This window comes from Cryptomeria japonica, chromosome 3 (genome assembly GCF_030272615.1).
Source record: "Cryptomeria japonica chromosome 3, Sugi_1.0, whole genome shotgun sequence".
NCBI lineage: Eukaryota > Viridiplantae > Streptophyta > Pinopsida > Cupressales > Cupressaceae > Cryptomeria > Cryptomeria japonica.
The window spans coordinates 303,410,566-303,431,168 of NC_081407.1; the positions used below are offsets into that span (position 1 = coordinate 303,410,566).

Sequence of the window (20,603 nt, forward strand, 5' to 3'; positions counted from 1 at the left end):
TTGGGCGCCTATAAAGTCAAATATAAAATAAATTAAATAACAATAAAGTTAAATATTTAATTTTTAACTTTATAACTTAACGTTATTTAAATTAAATACACTAGACCACATTAGAACCTATAATATCAACATCTAATGCATCCACTGACATTCCTAATATAGAAACACTATCAACTGTCAAAGTTGTTGTCCAACCTATTACTTACTAAAAATAGTATGGGAAACTATCCAAAACCACTCTAGAAAAGGTCATTATGCACATCTCAACCACCTGAGCTCAATAAAACATCTATCACCGCTAAAAGCTGGATCAAACTGTCATCATGAGTCCCCTAACCCTAACTCATTAGCTTATGGGAACCCATTGAATACGCTAATGGTCCACCATGTTGAAGTGCTTAAGAAGGGGACATTACAACTAAATAGGAGGATCAAATGGGAACAACCAATTTACCATTAAAAATCCCATTCAATTTTAGACTATGCTACCAGCATAGACATCTGCAAAAAGTGTGCCCTAAGCAAGACATGGCCCAAGAAGACAAAACAACAAGATCAACGACCACAATAATGCAAAAACAACAATAGCAACAACCACCACAAAATAGTCAAATACAATAGAGAATCAATTTAAAACAACCTCTGCTTAGTAGAATAGCCATTAAAGTTTTGTAATGGCATCAATGAAGAAAACATATACAATACGGATACTAGTGCAGAAAATGCTAAGATAAACCATTATAAGTTTCATGCCACAGGCCTCAAACCTACAAACTAAATCAAAGACTTCTGATAAATTTACTTAAAAAATAAGAGATAAAAGAACACCATTGGTAATACAAGAACCCAATTATAGGGAAAAGACCCAGAGAAAAACACAGAATAAATAAATATTTATTAAAAATAACCAACAACAAACAGAAACTCACATTTGGATACTATGGAAAGCAACAAACAATTTATGAAATGATACAGATTAGGTCCTAAAACTAAATTACGAAAGAGGAAATGAGAAGGGGCACTTTTGCAATGAAAGCATACAATAAAGTTTATTCTCTCCAAGAACATCGAGACAGAAGCTCTAGAAAATAATTACTAAAAAATTAAGCACAATAAAGTTGTATTGATATAATTCTACTATTGGACATGACAAGAGCTAGGAACCTTAGTTGAATCAAATTTGCATGTATATGGGGCAGAAAACAAACCTACTTGTGTGCCTACCAACATTTTAATTCATCTCTTGTCAGACAACACAATACAGAACAGTGTGTATTGTAGAATTATTCTTCAAATTATGAGGCAAAGCTCTTTGAGATCTAACTAACCACCGTAACCTAAAGCTATAGACAAGATTTTCAAGTATATACACTATGTAAGAATTCACTAAAGGGGTTTGCATAAATGAAAGTGACTAAACGCTAATATCTTTGCCCCAAATGCATGCATGGACTGTTAACAATCAACCCTTGCAAACAAGATTTTAAACTATATAATAAAAGGAAACTATCTAACGTTTAAACACACACTAACACAACTTCCTACCTTCTAAAATAGAGACCAATATTCCACTACAAACAAAATTTGAAGAGATAATTAATTGAATAAAGAATCAACACAAGATTCCAAAAAACAAATAACTCAATCGTACACAAAGCTACTAATTAGTTGCAAAGGCCCAAGCCAACTTCTATACCAAAGTTATGCACCTTTTCCCACATTTTCTGAATGGTTATTTTGTCAAACAGTTTGTATGCATGTGAATATGAAGTCTTTTTCTGTTTGCAGTGTTTTGGATAATGTCTCTTATTGTGTAAAATTAATTTTCTATTGCACAACACATCATCATTTATATTTATTCTAAAAATGAAGATTACACACTTGCTGTTCTGAGCAGCAGAATATAAAAAAATCCAATTACAGGTCTAACCTCTTTAATCAGCTGTAACAAGGGACTTGTGACAGCATGTTGCACTCGACGTCCACCCCTAGCATCGCCTAGCTTTACCAATCTATCATTACATACTCTACATCCACTTCAAATAGCTCCAATACTCACAACAACAATCTGAAAATGTGTTCAACCAACAAAAGGGAAAGTCACAGATCTGCACTAGCCCACCAAATGGGTTTCAAATCCCCACAAACTCCAAAACTTTCAGCAATAAACTCTTTAAATCCTCACGTCACCTGCTAGTACCAAGCAACCTACAGTAAAGACTCCCAAATGCAACTTTATGGAGTATGGCACCTTTAAAAACAATCTCGACCTGCCTTTTTGTCTCACACCCAACCTGATATAGCAATGGCAGCCAGCAAAGAACACATCAATTGCTCCAATCCGCTGTATAGTCCATTGCGCAGCAATAGGTATCATCCTCCAAACCATGGCATCTAGCTTCATTTCCTAGCAACTAATCCAACCCTTCCCAATATTCAAATAATTTGTCTTGCTTGCAAGACTTCACAAATTAAATCTTCAATAGTTAAATCCCCACGTGAAACCTGTGTGATTCCACCTGCAATCAACTGGGGTAGATATCTCACTACCGAAACCAATTCCCTTAGGGTTTTCTCCAATAAGAAGCTCAAACTCCAAAAGAGAGAAAAATAATCAAGCATGTCCAAATGAGCTCTCAAATCCTCTTTTTATATTTTCCCATAGAACATTCCCGACGAGACCTTTTAATTTTCTGCTTAAAATATTTAATTAAAGCACCTTTATAAAGTGAAGTTTAATATTTCCCCTTTAATTTACCTATGTCAATTTATAAAATTAATTGAAGTCATCCATAAAAATTTCTTTATTGGAGAACTTAATTTTACTTAATTAATTTATTCTCTGATATACCCCAAAACTAGCCTACGAGAATTAAGTAGGCTAAATGGATTGTTTCCGGCTACTCCATGGAAAGGTACATTACATTGGTGCATAAATGACATCACCATAAAGCTTGACAAAGTTGTTGAATTACAATTTAATCAAAGGAATTACCAACATAGGTAAACCAAGTGAACAATAGTTTATGTAGTATATAGGGTTAGCATCATCTTCTATCAAAAGATCTTGTGCTCAAGACACTTTATTATAGGTTACAATGAATAGCTCTTAGGGATTTAAAAATACTGACCAAATCTCCCAAAAAACTAATGTTCTAAAGCAAACCTATCCAAGAGTTACACAAAAAGTGGAAAGCAAGGAACTTTAAAATAACTAACAAAAATACAAGTAGAAAAGTTGCCTAGAAATTGGTACTCATCCATCTCTTGGAATGGAACACTTAAAATAACTGCCACCAAATATGGTCACTGCCAAAAATAACAACTTGCACTAGTGAGCTTCTAGCCAATTGATGCATCCTATGAAATATGGTGAATCCTTCCAATGAATAATGATACACCATCCATCTGAATTTGAAACCCTGGCAGCAATGCAAATTTCATTGTTACATATGGCTCTCAAAGTTAGACAGATAAACACTATGGATGCCAAGTTTTACAAGACATCCCTTCAGAACTTCTGCAGACAAAGCTTCAACATTTATAGATTCACATATCTCACACTGTCAATTGCCTCCTCAAAGAACTGTTGTCTCAGGGTTTTGATATGTAGAAATTTGATTAATCAGCATGCTGGAACAAAAAAACAGTATCTTGGAAGAGAGGAAAATTCAATGTAGGTTTACGTAACAGCAGGATAATACCTAGAAGAAAAGAAGGATATAAATGGATGCTTTTGTTTAGCCTTGCAATACTACTGCTGCTCTTGAAAAACATTGGCAAATAACACTAAAAAACTCTTCACAAACCTATAAAAATATGAACAAAAAAGGCATGCTTCTACTGAAGACACCAAGACTAGATTTTATTTCAGCTGAAAACGGCATTAGATCTTTCCTTTGCATGGCTCAAACCTCTTAATTTCGCTTTAGCCATCTAAGAATAGAGGAATGCCACCTGGTTTTTATTTTTCCTCAAAAATAACTTTCTGAACCAACTATGTTTAAGGTGGAAAAGTGAGTAGCGAAGCTGTAAGATCTCCTACCAGGATATACCATACCAAACTCAAAATTTCACAATTTTTAACATAGGCATTTCATCTAACAAATTGCAGGAAGCCAAATATTAAGTGTTCTGAGATACAAACACTTAGAACTGTTGCAACTAAGATTCTATAAAATAAATAAATACATACATATGTGTGTGTGTGTGTGTATATATATTTGTATATGTATATGTATGTACATTCACATATATGCATATATATCTACATCTATGTATATAGATATATATATTTATACATATATATGTTAATTATATATACTTATATTTATACATATGTATATATGTATACATATATACATGTATATTTATGTATATACTATGCTATCCCCAAAACCTGAATTTGTTTTACTATTCTGGTCACCCTGTCCCCAAAACTTGGAGAAATACTGACTTTCATTGAAGCTCGAGGCTTTCCAACAAGGTTAGAGATAGACCATTGTATACCAACAATTTGTTCTCTATGTTTTCCAGTAACTAGACACTTTATCACACCTAGATTGAAACCACCATATAACTGTAAAATATATAAATGTAAAATAAAATAAAAAATCAATATGCGAAATTGCCATATTTCCAAGCCAAGAGAATCGACATACACAAGACCATCGTTTCTAGTGAGCTAAGCATAACAAGAGGCAATGATTTGATGGAGTAGAAACACTATCACAATCCTAGATAGGATCTAGAGCCAAAATGGTGCTAAAGAGGCAGCAATAAAATTAGCAAACAATTAATACATAACAGAAGAAAAAATATTATCTATAGTGACAGCTGCCAATACACAAATAAGCATTTGAAAATAGCACTTCTTGCAGCAAAAGAGAGAAGATATGTCAAATAATAACATGATATATATTACATCTACAATAACCTCATATTTATATGCTTGCTTAAAACTAGGGTAGGGCAAACTCATAACCTACTAGTGTTTGCCTTTAAGAAATCACTTCCATTATGAAAATTATTCCACTACAGATAACACATAAAATAACTTAAGGAAAATCAATATGCAACAGAAAAATGGAACAATCACTCATTACATAATAAGTGTTATAGGCACCCATGGCACAAAACGCCAACACTGAAAAAATCCACAAAATAAGAAAATCAAATATAATGCTGAAGGCATATACCGTCTCTCCATTATCCAAAAAAAGCTTGGCAATCTCAATACCTGCCTGAACAAGAGAAAGGCTAGTTAAGTCCTTGGAAAAAATTCTCAAATGAAAGAGACTAATTAAATCACCCAGGATTTATCAAAAAATAAAGAAAACAAATCCCTATACATAAACCGTAGCAGCTTTCTAATCATCAACTTACAAGACTGCATAGCATCATAATATTTATGAGAAAATATGGTGTCCTTCAAATTTCCAATGGGCAGGTGCTGTCAACAACCCTGTTAACTATGGTTATTTATGATTACTGAGAAGAATATTATGACCGCTCTTATAGTTGGAATTTTTCCCTCACTCATCGTGTCAATGTAATGAACTTATTTATCTAGTTTTATGTCATAAATGAGAGGAAAACTGCACTACATGAACAAGCAACAACCAAAGGAAGGTAATGACTAACTGATACAAAAATGAAAAGCATGTGTACTCCAAACAACTGAAAAAGAATACAAAATGAAGAATGAGAAGGACATGCATTGTAAATAAATGAAGAATACAAAATTAGAAGCTTAAGATGCAAAATAGTTGTTTATAACTACTTTATCTTGTTGACATATGAGAAAAGATGAGAGCCTATTTTAGGTTAATTATTTTAGCATTAATTGTTTTAAAATGGTTTCTTTTTCCTCTTTTCTACAAATAGGGATTAGATTGTTTTAAAGAAAAGCATTATTCGGAATATATTATGATAAGTTTATCTCTAAAACCTTCTTCTTGAAAGCTTATAAATAAGTGCCTCAAGCCCATAAATTATTATAAGAATTTGTGCAAGACTTAGTTGTCAAAGTTTTCATTCAACTTTGAAGTCAATTTATTGTGTTTTGTTGTGAGATTTGATAAGACAATAATAAGAAGATCCATGTTCAACTTTGTTTAACACTTGGTTTTTTCCTCCTAAGTAGTTTTGTATGCTTTTTAATTTTAAGGAAACACTACCTTCAATCCCACATAGTGTTTCATATTGTTCATAGAATGCATCGTGTTAAATCACTTTTATTATTAATTCAAATCCATTGGTCTCTATTTTAATCAATGAATAGTATTTATTTCCAAATCATATTATTGTTCAATTGCATAAAAAATAACTATCGTGGTGAGAAGACTTTTCAAGTTTCGCACTCCAACCTTCATGGTCAAAAAGATAGATCTAGTTTGCTTTCATTATTTTGTTTTCATGCAAAACTACGAAAATAAAATTATACAACGTGCATAAGCAGCAAACTTGTTTATTGTTGAAGTGAAAAAGGGCGAGCATGCAGGTTGCGTTGGTGGGAGGCGTTGCAGGTTAGGGCTGAGAGGCCCTACCTGTTTCTCTTCCGTTGTTTCTTGCTTCCGGGGGTGCTTGTGCAGTTTGGGGAGTGGGTTTTGTTCGCTGGGTGGCATGTTTTGCTGGTGTGCAGGGTCATTGCTCTACAGTTCCCTTTGGGTCTTGCTTAGTTGGTTTCGCCTTCGGGTTTGGAGGTTGCATGTCCTTCTAGTATTTATTTCCAATTCATATTATTGTTCAATTGCATAAAAAATAACTATCGTGGTGAGAGAAGGACTTTTCAAGTTTTGCACTCCAACCTTCATGGTCAAAAGGATAGATCTAGTTTGCTTTCATTATTTTGTTTTCATGCAAAACCACGAAAATAAAATTATACAATGTGCATAAGCAGCAAACTTGTTTATTATTGAAGTGAAAAAAGGCGAGCATGCACGCTGCGTTGGTGGGAGGCGTTGCAGGTTAGGGCCGAGAGGCCCTACTTGTTTCTCTTCCGTTGTTTCTTGCTTCCGGGGGTGCTCGTGCAGTTTGGGGAGTGGGTTTTGTTCGCTGGGTGGCGTGTTTTGCTGGTGTGCAGGGTCGTTGCTCTACGGTTCCCTTTGGGTCTTGCTTGGTTGGTTTCGCCTTCGAGTTTGGAGGCTTCACCTTCGGGTTTCTGCCTGCTCTGATGTGTGGCGTCTTTTATATCTTGTGGCTGATTATTGAGAGGTCCGAGTGCCCTACTTTGGGTGTTCTATCTTTTTTCTGATTAGGACTTAGTGTTTCTTCTTTTTGGCGTGCATGGGTTTGCATACCAAACCTTTGTCGAATTTCAACTCTTCTTTCAAAGATGTAGCCCTTGGGGGATCTTCCTCTTCCTCTTCCAGATGGATGGATGATTTTAGTGTTGGATTGCACAGTGGTAGTGATAAGGATGGATCTGTCATTAATGGTGATTTCCGCCCATCTAAGGTTAATGGCTGTTTGGTTAGAAGTGATCACAAAACAATTCTGGTTATCCAACCGGAGACAATTGCTGAGGATGTGAACTATCTCTGATCATGTTTTGATCTGCAAGTTCATGAGAATCAGGGTTTCTCTTCCTTTTTTGGAGTCATGGGCCCGTCGAACATGGAATCCAGAGGGCGAAATGGAGGTAATGTTGACAGCAAATAGTTATTTTTTAGTGGCTTTCACAAATCTATCAAACAAAATTAAGGTTTTTGAAGGTGGACACTATTTCTACAATCAAGTGGGTTTGTTCATGAAGCCTTGGCATGTTGGATTTAATCCTTCAAAGGAGATGCCATCTCGAGTCCCGGTTTGGGTTCACCTCCCATGGTTTCCACTGGAATTTTGGAGACTAGATATTTTCCACTCAATCGCATTATTGTTGGGGAAGCCAGTGGAGCCGTCTACACAAACTATGGACAAAAAGGTAATCACCTACGCTCGTATCTGTGTTGAATTCGATCTTAATAAACCTTTATCAGACTCTGTGGAAATTCAAGTGGGTTCCTCCTCTTGGATCCAGCAAGTGGATTATGAAACTTTACCTTTTAGGTGTCGTATTTGTCATGAGTATGGGCACCTGCAACGAGTTTGCTCCAAATCTAAGCATGCAGAACCTTTGAGTAAGGTGCAAACAAATCAATCGGATAAGCAAGATAAAGGGAAAGCTCCTATGGCTAAGAATAAGGAGGGTTTTAGTCAAGTCAAGGCTAAAAATAAAGGAAGAGGTCAGAAGCGAACTTGGAAGGAGAGGCAAATGGCTGAAATCTTTAGGTTTGATGTTATAGAAGAGATGGACCATTTTGATGAATTTATTGCTGGAATGCCTATAGGACAAGAACCTCAAATTTTGGAGCATCCTCCTGAAAATCCTAGTGTTATACGAGAGGGGTGCACGTGCACCATGATTGTTATGGATACTGCTCTTGTAACTCCGGTTGAGGTAGAAGAAAGTGGTGATATGGAGATAATAGCCATTCCTCAGGTGCCCAATGTACAAGGTAAGACTTTACAAGACCCATCGTCTGAGGGAAAAGGGAGGGCTAGTGCTCCCACTCTAGGGATCCAGTAACAAGTTCTCAATAAGAGCATCCTAGAGAAGACATCTAAGGTGGGTAGGAAGAAAGACCAAGAAAAGGTGAAGTTAATTGGGGAGACTTTGGTTGAATCCGGTTCAATGAAAACCATAGATTCCCATTTTAACCCATCTCATAAATGATTGTTCTCTCATGGAACGTAAGGGGTATGAATAGCATCCCTCAACAAAAAGCTATTCAAGAGTTATTCGGACTCATTATCCTGATATAGTTTTCATCCAGGAGACTAAGATGTCAGTGGATGGTATGCTAAGTTCAGCTTCTAAGGTTTGGGCTAGAGGACAGTGTCAGTGTGTTGGGGCAGTCAGTAACTCAGGTGGTGTGGCATACCTTTGGGATCCATGTAAGATTGTGCCAGTGTGGTGGATGTCAAATCGATCCTCCTTGTCCCTGGCTTCTACTAGTTTGGATACTGAGGAGACCAATCTCCTCACTAATGTGTATGCTTTGTCTGATGTAAAAGGAAAACTGTTGCTTTGGTCGCATATTGAATTGGTTAGGTTTTTGCTCCTCTTCTCCCTTGGATTGTGGCAGGAGATTTTAATGTTGTTCTAAGTATGGATGAAAATAGGGGTGGGATGAGCAGGCTTGATCAATCCTCAAAGATCTTGAGAGATAACATTGTTTCTTTAAACTTGATGGATATTCAGCCTTCTAATGGTTTGTACACTTGGAATAATAGAAGATTGGGTGATGAAGCTATTGCTAAGAGGCTTGATAGGTTTCTTGTCTCCAATTATTGGGTGGGGGTTAGCTGGCCTACTAGCTCGAAGATCCTGGATTGGAGAGGCTCGGACCATTGGCCGATCAAATTATCTGCAATGTTTTTTGGTTCATCCAAAAACCCTCCCTTTAAGTTCCAATTAATGTGGCTCCGAGATTCTTCCTTGCATGATTTGATTGCTGAGTGGTGGACAAAGGGGAAACCTACTTTTGGGACAGCTATGTTCTCTTTTACTAAGCAACTTCAATTTGTCAAGTATATGTTGAAGCATTGGAACAAACAATGTTTTGGTAATGTTTTTTCAGCTAAGGTGGCTGCCCGGTCTCATTTGAATGCGATCACCCGTCAAAGTCGAGATCTTGGTCTCTCTGAGGAGTTATTCAACCGTGAAGCTGAAGTTGTTAAAGATCTTGAGGAATGGGAATTAAGAGAGGAAATTTTTTGGAAACAAAAATCTCGAGAGGATTAGCTTCAGGAGGGAGATAGAAACACAGACTTCTTCCATTACTCTGTTCGGGACAGGAGGCAAGGTAATCTTATAACCTCTCTTAAAGCTTTGAATGGAAGTCAATTATCTTCTTCTAGGTTGATTTCAAATGAAGCTACTCGCCACTATTCCACTCTTTTCACAGAGGACTCTCCTATTGCTGAGGAGGAAGAGAACTTTATTTTAGGCTGCATTCCTCCTTTGGTCCCGAATGAAATGAATGCTCTTCTAATCAAACCAGTTACCATGGAGGAGTAGGAGAGGATTGTGTTCCAAATGAGGAAGGGGAAAGCCCCTAATCCAAATGGCTTTCCTACGGAATTTTTCCAGAAGTTTTGGGACACAATTAACATGGATCTCTTGGTAGTGGTTTTGGAATCTCAAAGAAATAAACGGATGCTGAAGGCTTTGAAAAGTTTGAATACAACTTTCCTTGCTCTTATTCCAAACAGGTGTGGTGCTGATTCTTTGGACCTTTTCAGGCCCATTGCCTTGTGCAATGTGGTTTATAAATCATTACTAAGTTGATTGCTGAGAGACTTAAATCTTGGATCTATCTTCTCATTTCAAAGGAACAAGGGGGATTTGTTTCTAGTAGACAGATTTTGGATGGGGTGGTTGTGGCAACTAAGGCTATTCATTCCATGGCAACCTCAAAAGGGAAGGCTATGTTTATCAAGTTGGATATGGCCAAGGCGAATGATAGGGTGCGGTGGTCCTTTCTGTCCAAAATTCTTGAAGCGTTTGGATTTTGCCAGGATTGGATTAAGTGGGTAATGAGTTGTGTCACTTCTACTTCTTTCTTAGTGCTTGTTAATGGAGATTCGTCTAAGCCGTTTGGTGCTTCTCAGGGTCTCCGACAGGGTGATCCTCTATCCCCATACCTCTTTATTCTAATGGCTAAAGGTTTGGAGAGATTTATAAAATCTCAAGTGAGGGTTGGTTTAATTGAGGGGTGGAACTGGGGTATTCGAATACCTTTCTACTGACACTTGCAATTTGTGGATGACATTGCTTTGATGGGCCTTGCTAGAGTTAAGGAAGTTGTTAATTTCAAAAAGGCTCTGGACATTTATCTGATGGCTTCGAGGCAACGAGTTAATGAGGACAAGTCCTCAATATTCTTCTTTAATACTCCTAAGCCTATCCAAGACATGATTAAAAGGATTCTGAGATTTCAGATTGGCTCTCTTCCTTTTTCTTAACTTGGTATTCCTATTGTTGTTGGATCACTTTAAAAAAAAAATTGGTAGGATATCTTGGACAAGTTTCGCAAGAGAGTCTCTCACTTGAGTCATAGATGGCTCTCTGCTATTGAGCGTGTTACTCTTCTCAAGTCTGTGATTCAAGCCCTCCCTCTATACAGGTGCTTTGTGCAGGCTGCTCCGTCTAGCTTCATTCAGGAATTTGATGCTCTTTCTCGCCAATTCTTATGGGCCAGCAATTTGGGGTCAAGGAAATGGAGTTTGGTCAAGTGATCCTCAGTTTGTAGACCAAAGTAGAATGGAGGCCTCCGCCTACGTTTAACATCCCTTAATGGTTAATCTTTGACGGCTAAACTTTATTGGCGGTGGTGTTGTCAAGATCAAGATTGGGCCAGGATTCTCAATCTAAAGTATCTGAATGGTGTTGAAAGTAATGATGTTCCTCGGTACTGCATTGGGGGTAAGGGATCTATGATCTACAAACGAGGGGCTAGGCTTATTAAACAAGGGTTATTTTGGATTTGCAACAACGGATCTGAAGCTCTCTTCTGGTTTGATTCTTGGGATGTGTTGACGTGTATTTTGTACACTATCAAACGCAGAATAAAATACCCAAGGGTACCTTATCCTCTCTTGAGTAAAGCCTCTGAATGCTGAAGATATCACGAAAAGGATCAATAAGGGTGACTTCAAGGTTCTTTGTTGTAGGGTCTCTACGTGTGGATAAGCACCAGTGGTTGTTGTGAATGTTGTTTCTTCAAGGGGTCTTACGCACTTTAAAAGTTGGTCCGTGTTACTCTTACTTGACTGCAGGAACAGGAATTTCCTAACACTAACAAATTCTCAAAAAAGATCAAAAGGTAGGGTTTTCAAGAGATGAATTCTAATCTAATCCTAAGAATGACTCAATGTAGACTAGACTTGGTAAGATTCTACCAATTTCAGTATTGCCAAGGAATTACAACTCTACTGGAATTGATGCAATCTTCTAAGGTGATTAGTGATTTTCAAATCATCAAGAATTATAGATACTACCATGAAGATACATATCAATAGTTCAATAATGACTGAAGGTTCAAGCAATCTAAATATCTCCAATTGACCACGCAAGGCGTCCTTACAATCAGTAAGAAGCTAGTGGTTTGGAACGTGAATTTTCACCAAAGATCAAGCACAACACTTAGTCCTTCGAACTTAAATACTACTTCGACTGAGAATGATTCAAGAAAGTAAACAACCATGAAGATAGCCACAAGAATTGCAATAAAACACCATAACTTCAATATTTTATTGATCTCAAAGCCAAAATAGACAACAATTGTTCAAAATTCTTTCTTCACTACTCAATCTTGCTACAAAATAACTTTCTTCTCTCCAAAGCTCTAACTATTATCTATCTCCTTAATATCTAATTTCTAATGACAAAATGAAAATGAGTGAGGGTATATATAGCATCCACAATTACGATGAACGGCCCAGATCAAAAAGAAGATCAACGGCTGAGATTCTGACACCTAAACCCTAATTAGGGTTTGTCACAAAAAGTTCCCCTTTTAGATGAACATTATTAAATGCATAGCCAAATATTTAATTGGCACAAAAATCGAGGAAACATAGACCAATGATAATTAAGATGCCACATCATTCTATAACAACCGTTCTTCTAGAACCTTGTTCCCTTTCCAATGCTCTTTCTTAGCATATGCAACGAATCTGGACACAATTCCTTCAATCTCAGCAATAGGAATCTCGGGAAGATTCCTCATTCGCTCCTCCAAGTGGATAACCTAATCAAAGGCATTGAGAAGAGCCGTTTCCCATCCAGGTTCGAGTTCTTTGATCTTCTCAATTAGGAGCATAGTAGTGAACATTAGATCCCGTTGCTCATCTGTGATGACATTCTCATCTTTGCAAAAGATGACCTTGACTCTCTCTTCCAACTCTTGGAGGTCCACATCCGTCTCAACTTCGATCCTCCTGCCAAGAATGGTACATAACACTTCAAACACCTTATCCTGAATTGGATGGATGACACCTTCAACTTGATTGAATTTGGTGCTGATGTCCTCGAAAAGAACCTCTTTCATCTGGAGTAGGGTTGACCACCGAAGTAAATTATGAGCTCCCCCATCCATTATCTTTTCTTGTGCTAGGATCTTCCTTGGTGTTTGCCTGATTACTTGTAGAACGGGAATGATAACATCTCTAGTGTGAGCAAAAGCGGCTACAGTTATCATTAGGTTGTGGATGATCTCAAGGACCTGGATAGCTCGGTGGATTGTCTTCATCATTCTTGTTGAAAATTCAACAGCTACTGTGTGGGATTTGTCAATCCAAGAGCTCATAAGCTGAACCAAGCTCTTGACTCTTTCTGCCTCGCCAACTGATTCGAGGGGAAGTGCTTGCACAGGAGATACTGCCGGATCCTGACGTCCCAAGGGCTGATTGAGATGACTAAAGTAGCCTCTCCAAGCACCGACTTCTCTCTCAAGCTTTCTATTCTTTTCCATTTCTTCTTTAAGCTTGTCTTTAAGTGCTTCAAATGAATCGGTTGCCTCATCCAGTGCCTGTTCAGTAGTGAGGGGACCAAGCTCAAATGTTTCTGCATCATACTCATCTGCAAAGATTTCACCTTCATACTTGTCCACTACTGGTGTAGCTATCTGCAATTTCCTGGATCCTGTCTCATCTGTGATCACCTTGGTCATCTTGGTAGCCTTCCTCTTTTCTGTTACTTCTTGAGAATTTCCTATAAGACTCTCTAAGTCAATCACATCCTCTTCATCCTCAATCACAATCACCCTCGTCAGTCTCTCTTTTAACCAATCCGGAATGGCGGATCTTGTCTCTCTAACTTGTATTTCCTTAAGCAAAGATTCATCTTCTCGGAGAGGGGATGTTGCTTCATCATCATTCTTCTCTTCATGTAGCTCATCAACTTGGGGAGATTGACTTGATGAATGCTGAGGTGTCTACCCCTTTTCAAGCTTATCATTATGTACCATGGACTCCATAGATTCATCAACCTCAGGCACCATCTTCTCTTGTCCTTCAGCTTGACTCGCCTTCTTTCCATGTCGAGAAGATGTGCCTGATGGGCGATCTCGATTGGCCTCTTGCTTCTTCTTGGAAGGTTCTCTTTTCTCAGGTCTTTCTTTCCTCTTTGCGCCTCTAGGATGAGAATTGCCTTCACTTGCACTCGCTCCTCCTTCTTCTGGTCTTTCCTCCAAAGTAAAAGTCATTGGTATGTTCTGTTCTCTTAACTTCTGATGTTGTACATCCACCCATCGGCGAGTACATGACAAAACTGGAGCCATCAAAGCTCTCAAGTCCGAAATCTCAGGCTCGCTCCAATCTATCTTCACTCTCTTATCTTCTTTGCCATAGGATGACTGGAGATGTCTGCCACTGTCTTGAGCTTGATCGGCTACTCTGTAAACTTTGCATTTCCTGATGAAATCTAAAGGTAATCTGGAATGCATCTTTCTTTTCACTTCTAAATCACTTGAGAGATTCATCCAAAAGTCCTCTACCTGAAACTCGTGTTTGTACTTCTTGCCAACTGTCTCCTCCATATAACCATGAGGATCGAAATTCTCCCTCGAGGCAAAGAACGTGAATGAATATAAAGCCAGTTCCTTCTCTGCATCTTCTGAGGCTTGAGTATTAGGACATACCTCAACTGAATTCACCAATATGATGGGCACGGGAACTCCATTTCCATGCTTGTGTCTGAATGCCTTTGCATAAGCTGCCAACTGTCTAGTCACCTCAAGTAGCACTATCCTGTCTGTCGGATACCTCGACAACATGTAGGGAGGTGAAGGACACCCATGAACTCTGATATATGTAAACTTTTGAAACTGGATGAACCAAGCACCATACCTCTTCACAAGCTCTTGTGCATCCAGAGATAGTCGATTGTGAATCTCACCTTGCAATATCCTAGTGATGTTCATCGTGAAGGTGTCATTGACTAACTTGTAGTCACCTCTAGGAGGATGATGCAAATGAACATAAGAGTCACAAACTCTCACCTCTCTGGGCCCCCTTCCGATCACTCCTCTGTGAGGTAGCCCTGCATATTCGAAACTCCTGATCAAGGCATATATGACGTATGAGCTCATGTGGAACGACTTGGTAGGCTTTAGTCTTCTCAACTGCACATCCAGGCAATGGCTAATAATTCTGGCCCAATGAATCGTTCCTTTTCCTTGGACTATCACTTGAATGAAGAAGAACATCCATTTCTCGAAATAGAAGGCTTGAGGAGCCCCTGTAACTCGATTGAGCAAAGTTATCAAATCTCTGTACTCCTCCTGGAAGTCGATCCTATGTGGTGTGTTGGGAATCTTGCTCAGGCGAGGACGACTTTTGAGCAACCAATTCTTATTGATGAGATTCAAGCAAGTGTCGGGAAGATGGAGAGCCTCACTTATAGCCTCCTCTGAAAGGTAAGCCAAAGTGTTTCCTTCCTTGGATACGATCGATCTCGATTGTGAGTCATAATGGCAGGCACACTTGATCATCAGTTCATGGCACTGGACTACTGGAGGGAAACCGACCGCCTTGATGATACCACTTTCAATTATTCTCTTCGCGACAGGTGATGGTTTGCCAATGTAGGGGACCTCTTGAAACTTCTTCATACTGAAGTTTCCCAAGTTGGTATCTCCGATGTTGCTCCATTTGGACACGATCCTGGTCTCCAATTCTTCATTTTTCTGATCTTCCTTCATGAGAGCCGGGCGACTAGTAGATGCTCCCGCCTTTGGAGTCGCCATCTTGATACCTACACAACATTTCACAATTAGTAATATATCTTGAAGTGTAGAAATATAGAGTAGAAAGGAAGATTTAGGATTTTAATTAAGAAACTTCATGATAAATCTTGAGTTATCATTTCCTAATTAAACTTAGAATTTTCAAAACAAAAGTTGAAAATTCAAATCTTCAACAATGGTGTCAAGATGATTTCGCCATACCTCCGCTTGAGTATTAAACTTCTAAGAAATGATGCAAAAATAGATGCATTTTGCTAGGCAAAATGTAGATCAAAGTTCTCCCTTGTATAAAATGCGCCTCCTTTAGTCTTCACAAGAATCAACTCCACTTCCTTCTAGTCTCCAACACTTGAAATAAATTCGCTCCAAATAGACCAGATTTCGCACCTCCTCCCTGCTCTCCAAATTCGCACTTGAAGCAATGAGTGAATGATTTGAATTGTGAAAAAAACACACCTCCAATATATAGAGCGCCCACCCCTTTGCTCCCTCTAGGCCGACTTGGCAAAAAGAGGTTAAAAAAATAAATAAATAAAATTGTAAAAAGGAGGGGCCGACTTGATAAAATAAATAAAAATAAGACCTTAAGCGCTCCATATTTAATTTTAATATCATAAAAATTAATTTTAAATGCCTTCACAATAAAAGTTCGATTTTTTAAGGCTCAAAATTAATTTATTAAATGCCAATATGTCTTTTATTAAATGCCAATTTAATTTTAATTAATTTCTTTTTCAAAGGCTTAGAAGTGAGCAATTTTGAGGAATTTGGGGAATATCAATGCTCAAATATGGTAAAATAAAAAATGCTACTAACTTCGCCCTGGACCCTTGGCAAGTGTCAGGAGCGAACTTTCAATTTAGGACTTGCATACCTCATTTTTCTAGTCCAAAACTTCATCTAGGCATTTAAATGGCATTTATAATTGGAGTTTTGAGTTTGATTTCACTTGATCTCTAGGAGGAAAGTGCTATTAGGACCTTTTAGCCCTAGACCCTCAGAGAGGGTCAGGAGCGATTTTTCACTTTTGCTCTTAATCCTTCATCTTTTAATTGTCAACTCTCCTTGTGGGATAAGCAATGATCTCCTTCACTCGTTCCATGCATGCTTGATTTGCTTTTGCAATGCAAAATAAGGACTTCAAAGATTTTCGCTCTAGGCCTCCAGTGAAGGTCAGGAGCGACTTTTGCAATTTAGGCCAGGATCATCAAGTTTTGGAGGTAAATCCTTGTTCATTACGTTTTTGGAGGACCTTTCCACCTTAGCACAACCTTGCCTTAGCGCGATCTTGAAGGGGAGTTTGTTGGTTTTGCAAATTTCGCCCTGGGCCTTCAGTGAGGGTCAGGGGCGATTTTGAGTCTTTTGCACAAATTCTTGATCATTCCAACTTCAAATTACTCTTAAGGTGTAGAACATCATACCTCACTCCCTTTTGAGTCTTGAGAACAAAAATATCATCTTCGAAATGCAAGGAAAGTGGGCATACTTGGAAATTTCGCCCTGGACCCTTGGAGAGGGTCAGGAGCAATTTTCCCCGTTGTCATCAAAATTTGCAATCTTAGCATCTCAATTCCACCTCAAGGCATTTCAAACATCGTTTCAAACTTGTGTCTAGGCTTAGCTTCATTTAATTTTGGAGGAAAAGGTTGGATATTAGGTTTTTCGCCCTGGGCCTTCAGTGAAGGTCAGGAGCGATTTTGCAAATTCAAGTTTATCCATCTTTTGCTAGCCCTCCAAATTATCTTCAACGGTCAAAACACACCCTTCCTCACTCATTCAAGCAAGATTTTGTCTTAATTCTTCAAAGAAAGGAGAGAAACTTAGAAATTCGCCCTGGACCTTCAGAGAGGGTCAGGAGCGACTTTTCAAACCTGGCTTGATTGCCTCCTTGTTGATCGTCCAAATTATATTCAATGGGTAAAACACACTTGCTTTCATCTATTCCAATCATAAAAAATCACTTTGACCTAGCAAGAAATGTGCCTCTTGAAAATTTCGCTCTGGACCCTTGGAGAGGGTCAGGAGCGAATTTTGCCTTCTAGACCAAAATGCTTCACTTTTCATCATGAAATGCCTTTGCTAGGGAAGATTTCATCTTGTTTCACGCTATGAATAAAATTTCCCGTCCAAGAAAGGTCTAAAAATGTGCATATAAAGAATTTCGCTCTGGTCCTTCAGAGAGGGTCAGGAGCGACTTTACTCCCCTTGGGCAGAACTCCTTCAATTCGTCATCTTCAATCAAGTCTGGACACTTTATCACGCTCATTTCATCCTCGACCCTGCCTTTGATACCTCAATTTGACCAAACAAGGTCAGGAATGACTCTAATAAGTTTTTTCGCCCTAGACCCTCAGAGAGGGTCAGGAGTGATTTTGATGATTCCAACAAGATCCTTCCTTATCTCAAGTTAAAACTCCTTCAGGTGGATGGAGAAAGTCATTGATTTTCCACTCATGTTCAACACTTGGTCCTTTTTCACTATAAGATGAGGGAAATCAAAATTTCGCCCTGGGCCCTCAGCAAGGGTTAGGAGCGAATTTTCCCTTAGCCTTCAAAATTCATCATTTTCCATGCCTTCAAATCTTCAAAAGCATCAAGTCACGTCCAATCATCCCTCCTGGAGACCCTGCACAAAGCAAATTAGAAAAGTCAATGACAAATATGCTTTAAATAACATTTTCGCCCTGGACCTTCAAAGAGGGTCAGGAGCGAATTTACCCTTTCTGGCTAAACTATCCCAAATTTAAGTCTCCAATCACTCCACAAGGCAGAGTTAGGTAATTCTCAAGGCCAGGAACCAGTTAGCAAGCCTTCTCAAAACAAGAATTTGTGCTCAAGATAAATTTCGCCCTGGGCCTTCACTGAGGGTCAGGAGTGATTTGTCTGTTTCAAGCATCATCTTGCTTCAAAAAATTGATCAAAACTCACCTAGGCAAGAACACACAATTTCTCCTTAAAAAATGCTAACACTTAGTCAAAATTGGATTTTACCCTAAAAACCCTCAATCTAGACTTAACCTGAGACCTATTTGACTCCCCTGACAGGCTTACCTTATTTCAACAATCTCGATTCTCGGGAGGACGCTTAACAACTTTCAAAATTTGACTGGACTCAGCTTGAATAACATCAAAAGGAAAACCCTAAGGTTTAGCCCTAGCCCAGACAGACAACTCACTCAATCAAAACCCTAAAAGCAAAGAGAAGAACAAGCAAAACAAAAGCAAAAAAGAGGGGGTCCCCATTCTAATGGGGCGATGTGTGAAATGGTCACAACAGGATGGATATCCGCCTATCATGTCTACTTATCCTCATTTGAGACCCTTATGTGATATTTTTCTGGAGGCAGGATGGAGCAAAGTGCAAGATTTTAAAATTTTAGAATGGAATGATTAAGTTGGTAAGACTAGATGGAAAGAGTCCCATGAGTGGCCCCCTGGAGGATTTGTTGAGGAGCGGCAAGTGCTTCACAATATCTAGTTTGGCAGGACCTGCAGTTCTCTCGAGGAGAGGGATTCCCTTGCTTGGGGTCTGGACTCAAAGGGTAAGTTCACTGTTTCGCTTGGCTATCTGGAATTGGACTCACAAGCTTATGGGAGAGAAGGGTTTCATTGGTCGAAGAAGATTTGGAATAGATTTGCTTGGCCTAAATGTAATCTATTTATGTGGCTGGTTGCTTGGAACTGTTGTCTCACTTGGGATAACTTGAGAAGGAGAGGATTCATGGTCCCTCTATGTGTTTCATGTGTAAGCATTGTGAAGAAAGCTCTTCTGACCTCTTCTTCACATGCCCTTTTGAGAAGGAAATATGGCATTGTTGGTGGGGTGTTTGAAATAAGCCTTGTTTCCATGTTGCTTCCTTGGTTGAGTTCTAGGATCGTGTGGGGGCCCCTCCAACCAAGCCTCTTTCTTCCATATTGCCTGGGACATAGGACCTTTTATTTTATGGCAGATATGGTTAGAGAGGAATAGAAGAATTTTTCAAGAGAGAGGTATGTTCAGCCACCAGCTTTGGATACGCATTATGAGTTGCTTGCAGGAAACTCTTTTAGCTAAATGTGATTTGTCTGGTCAAGTGGATGTTGGTGATCAGGTTGTTGTTCAGAGGTTGGGTCGTGCTGGATGTTGTAGTGCTCCTCACCAATCTAAGGGTGACAATCAGATTAGGAATAAGGTTAGGCATAATGGTTGTTAGGCTCCTTCCTCAAGGGTTTTGAAGATTAATACTGATGGGTCCTCTCGAGGCAACCCTGGGCATGCTGGGATTGGGGGAGTTGGCAGAGATAGCTCTGGGGTGGTTCATTTTTTCTTCTCCAAGTATGAAGGTCACCAGATGAATAACTTGATGGAGGCCCTAGCTATTCTCCATGCTTTGGAGAAAGGTTGCTCTTTGGGTTGGAAAAGAATTGTTGTTGAATCGGACTCCCAACTTATTGTGGAAATGTTGTATAGACAGAAGTTGGAGGGAGTGAGCTGGCATTTAGCTCGAGTAGCAAGACATATATTTAGGCTATGTGAGCCTTTGGACTCTCTTACCTTTTGCCATGTTCCTCGGGAGTGGAATATGGTGGCAGATTGCTTGGCTCGATGGGCTTCTGAGCATGTTGGTTAATGGCGAGTGGAAGATTGGGGACAGTTGTCCTCGGATTATTCTAAGGTGCTTGAGGACTTAGTTATGGAGAATATGCGTAGGTATTTGGGAACATCGGGAGTGACTTGATCATTTTTCCCATTTGCATTCTGGTTCTTGGTGGCTTCTTGTTGTGACGTTTTCACACATCGCCCCATTGCAAATGGGGACCCATGTTTTT

The 20,603-nt window shown here is 38.9% G+C and overlaps 1 protein-coding gene across 3 annotated transcripts in view; it reads right to left on the reverse strand.

Moving 5' to 3' along the window:
* LOC131034298 (carboxyl-terminal-processing peptidase 1, chloroplastic) overlaps positions 1-20,603 on the reverse strand; it is a 166,835-nt gene that overhangs the window by 64,654 nt on the left and 81,578 nt on the right. For 2 of the 3 annotated variants that reach the window (XM_057965767.2, XM_057965769.2), the window contains exon 7: positions 5,199-5,243. The exons of the other annotated variant lie outside the window; for it this stretch is intronic. In XM_057965767.2, coding sequence (XP_057821750.2) covers positions 5,199-5,243 — 45 coding nt within the window. The remainder of the gene's footprint in view (positions 1-5,198; positions 5,244-20,603) is intronic. 3 annotated transcript variants of the gene reach the window in all.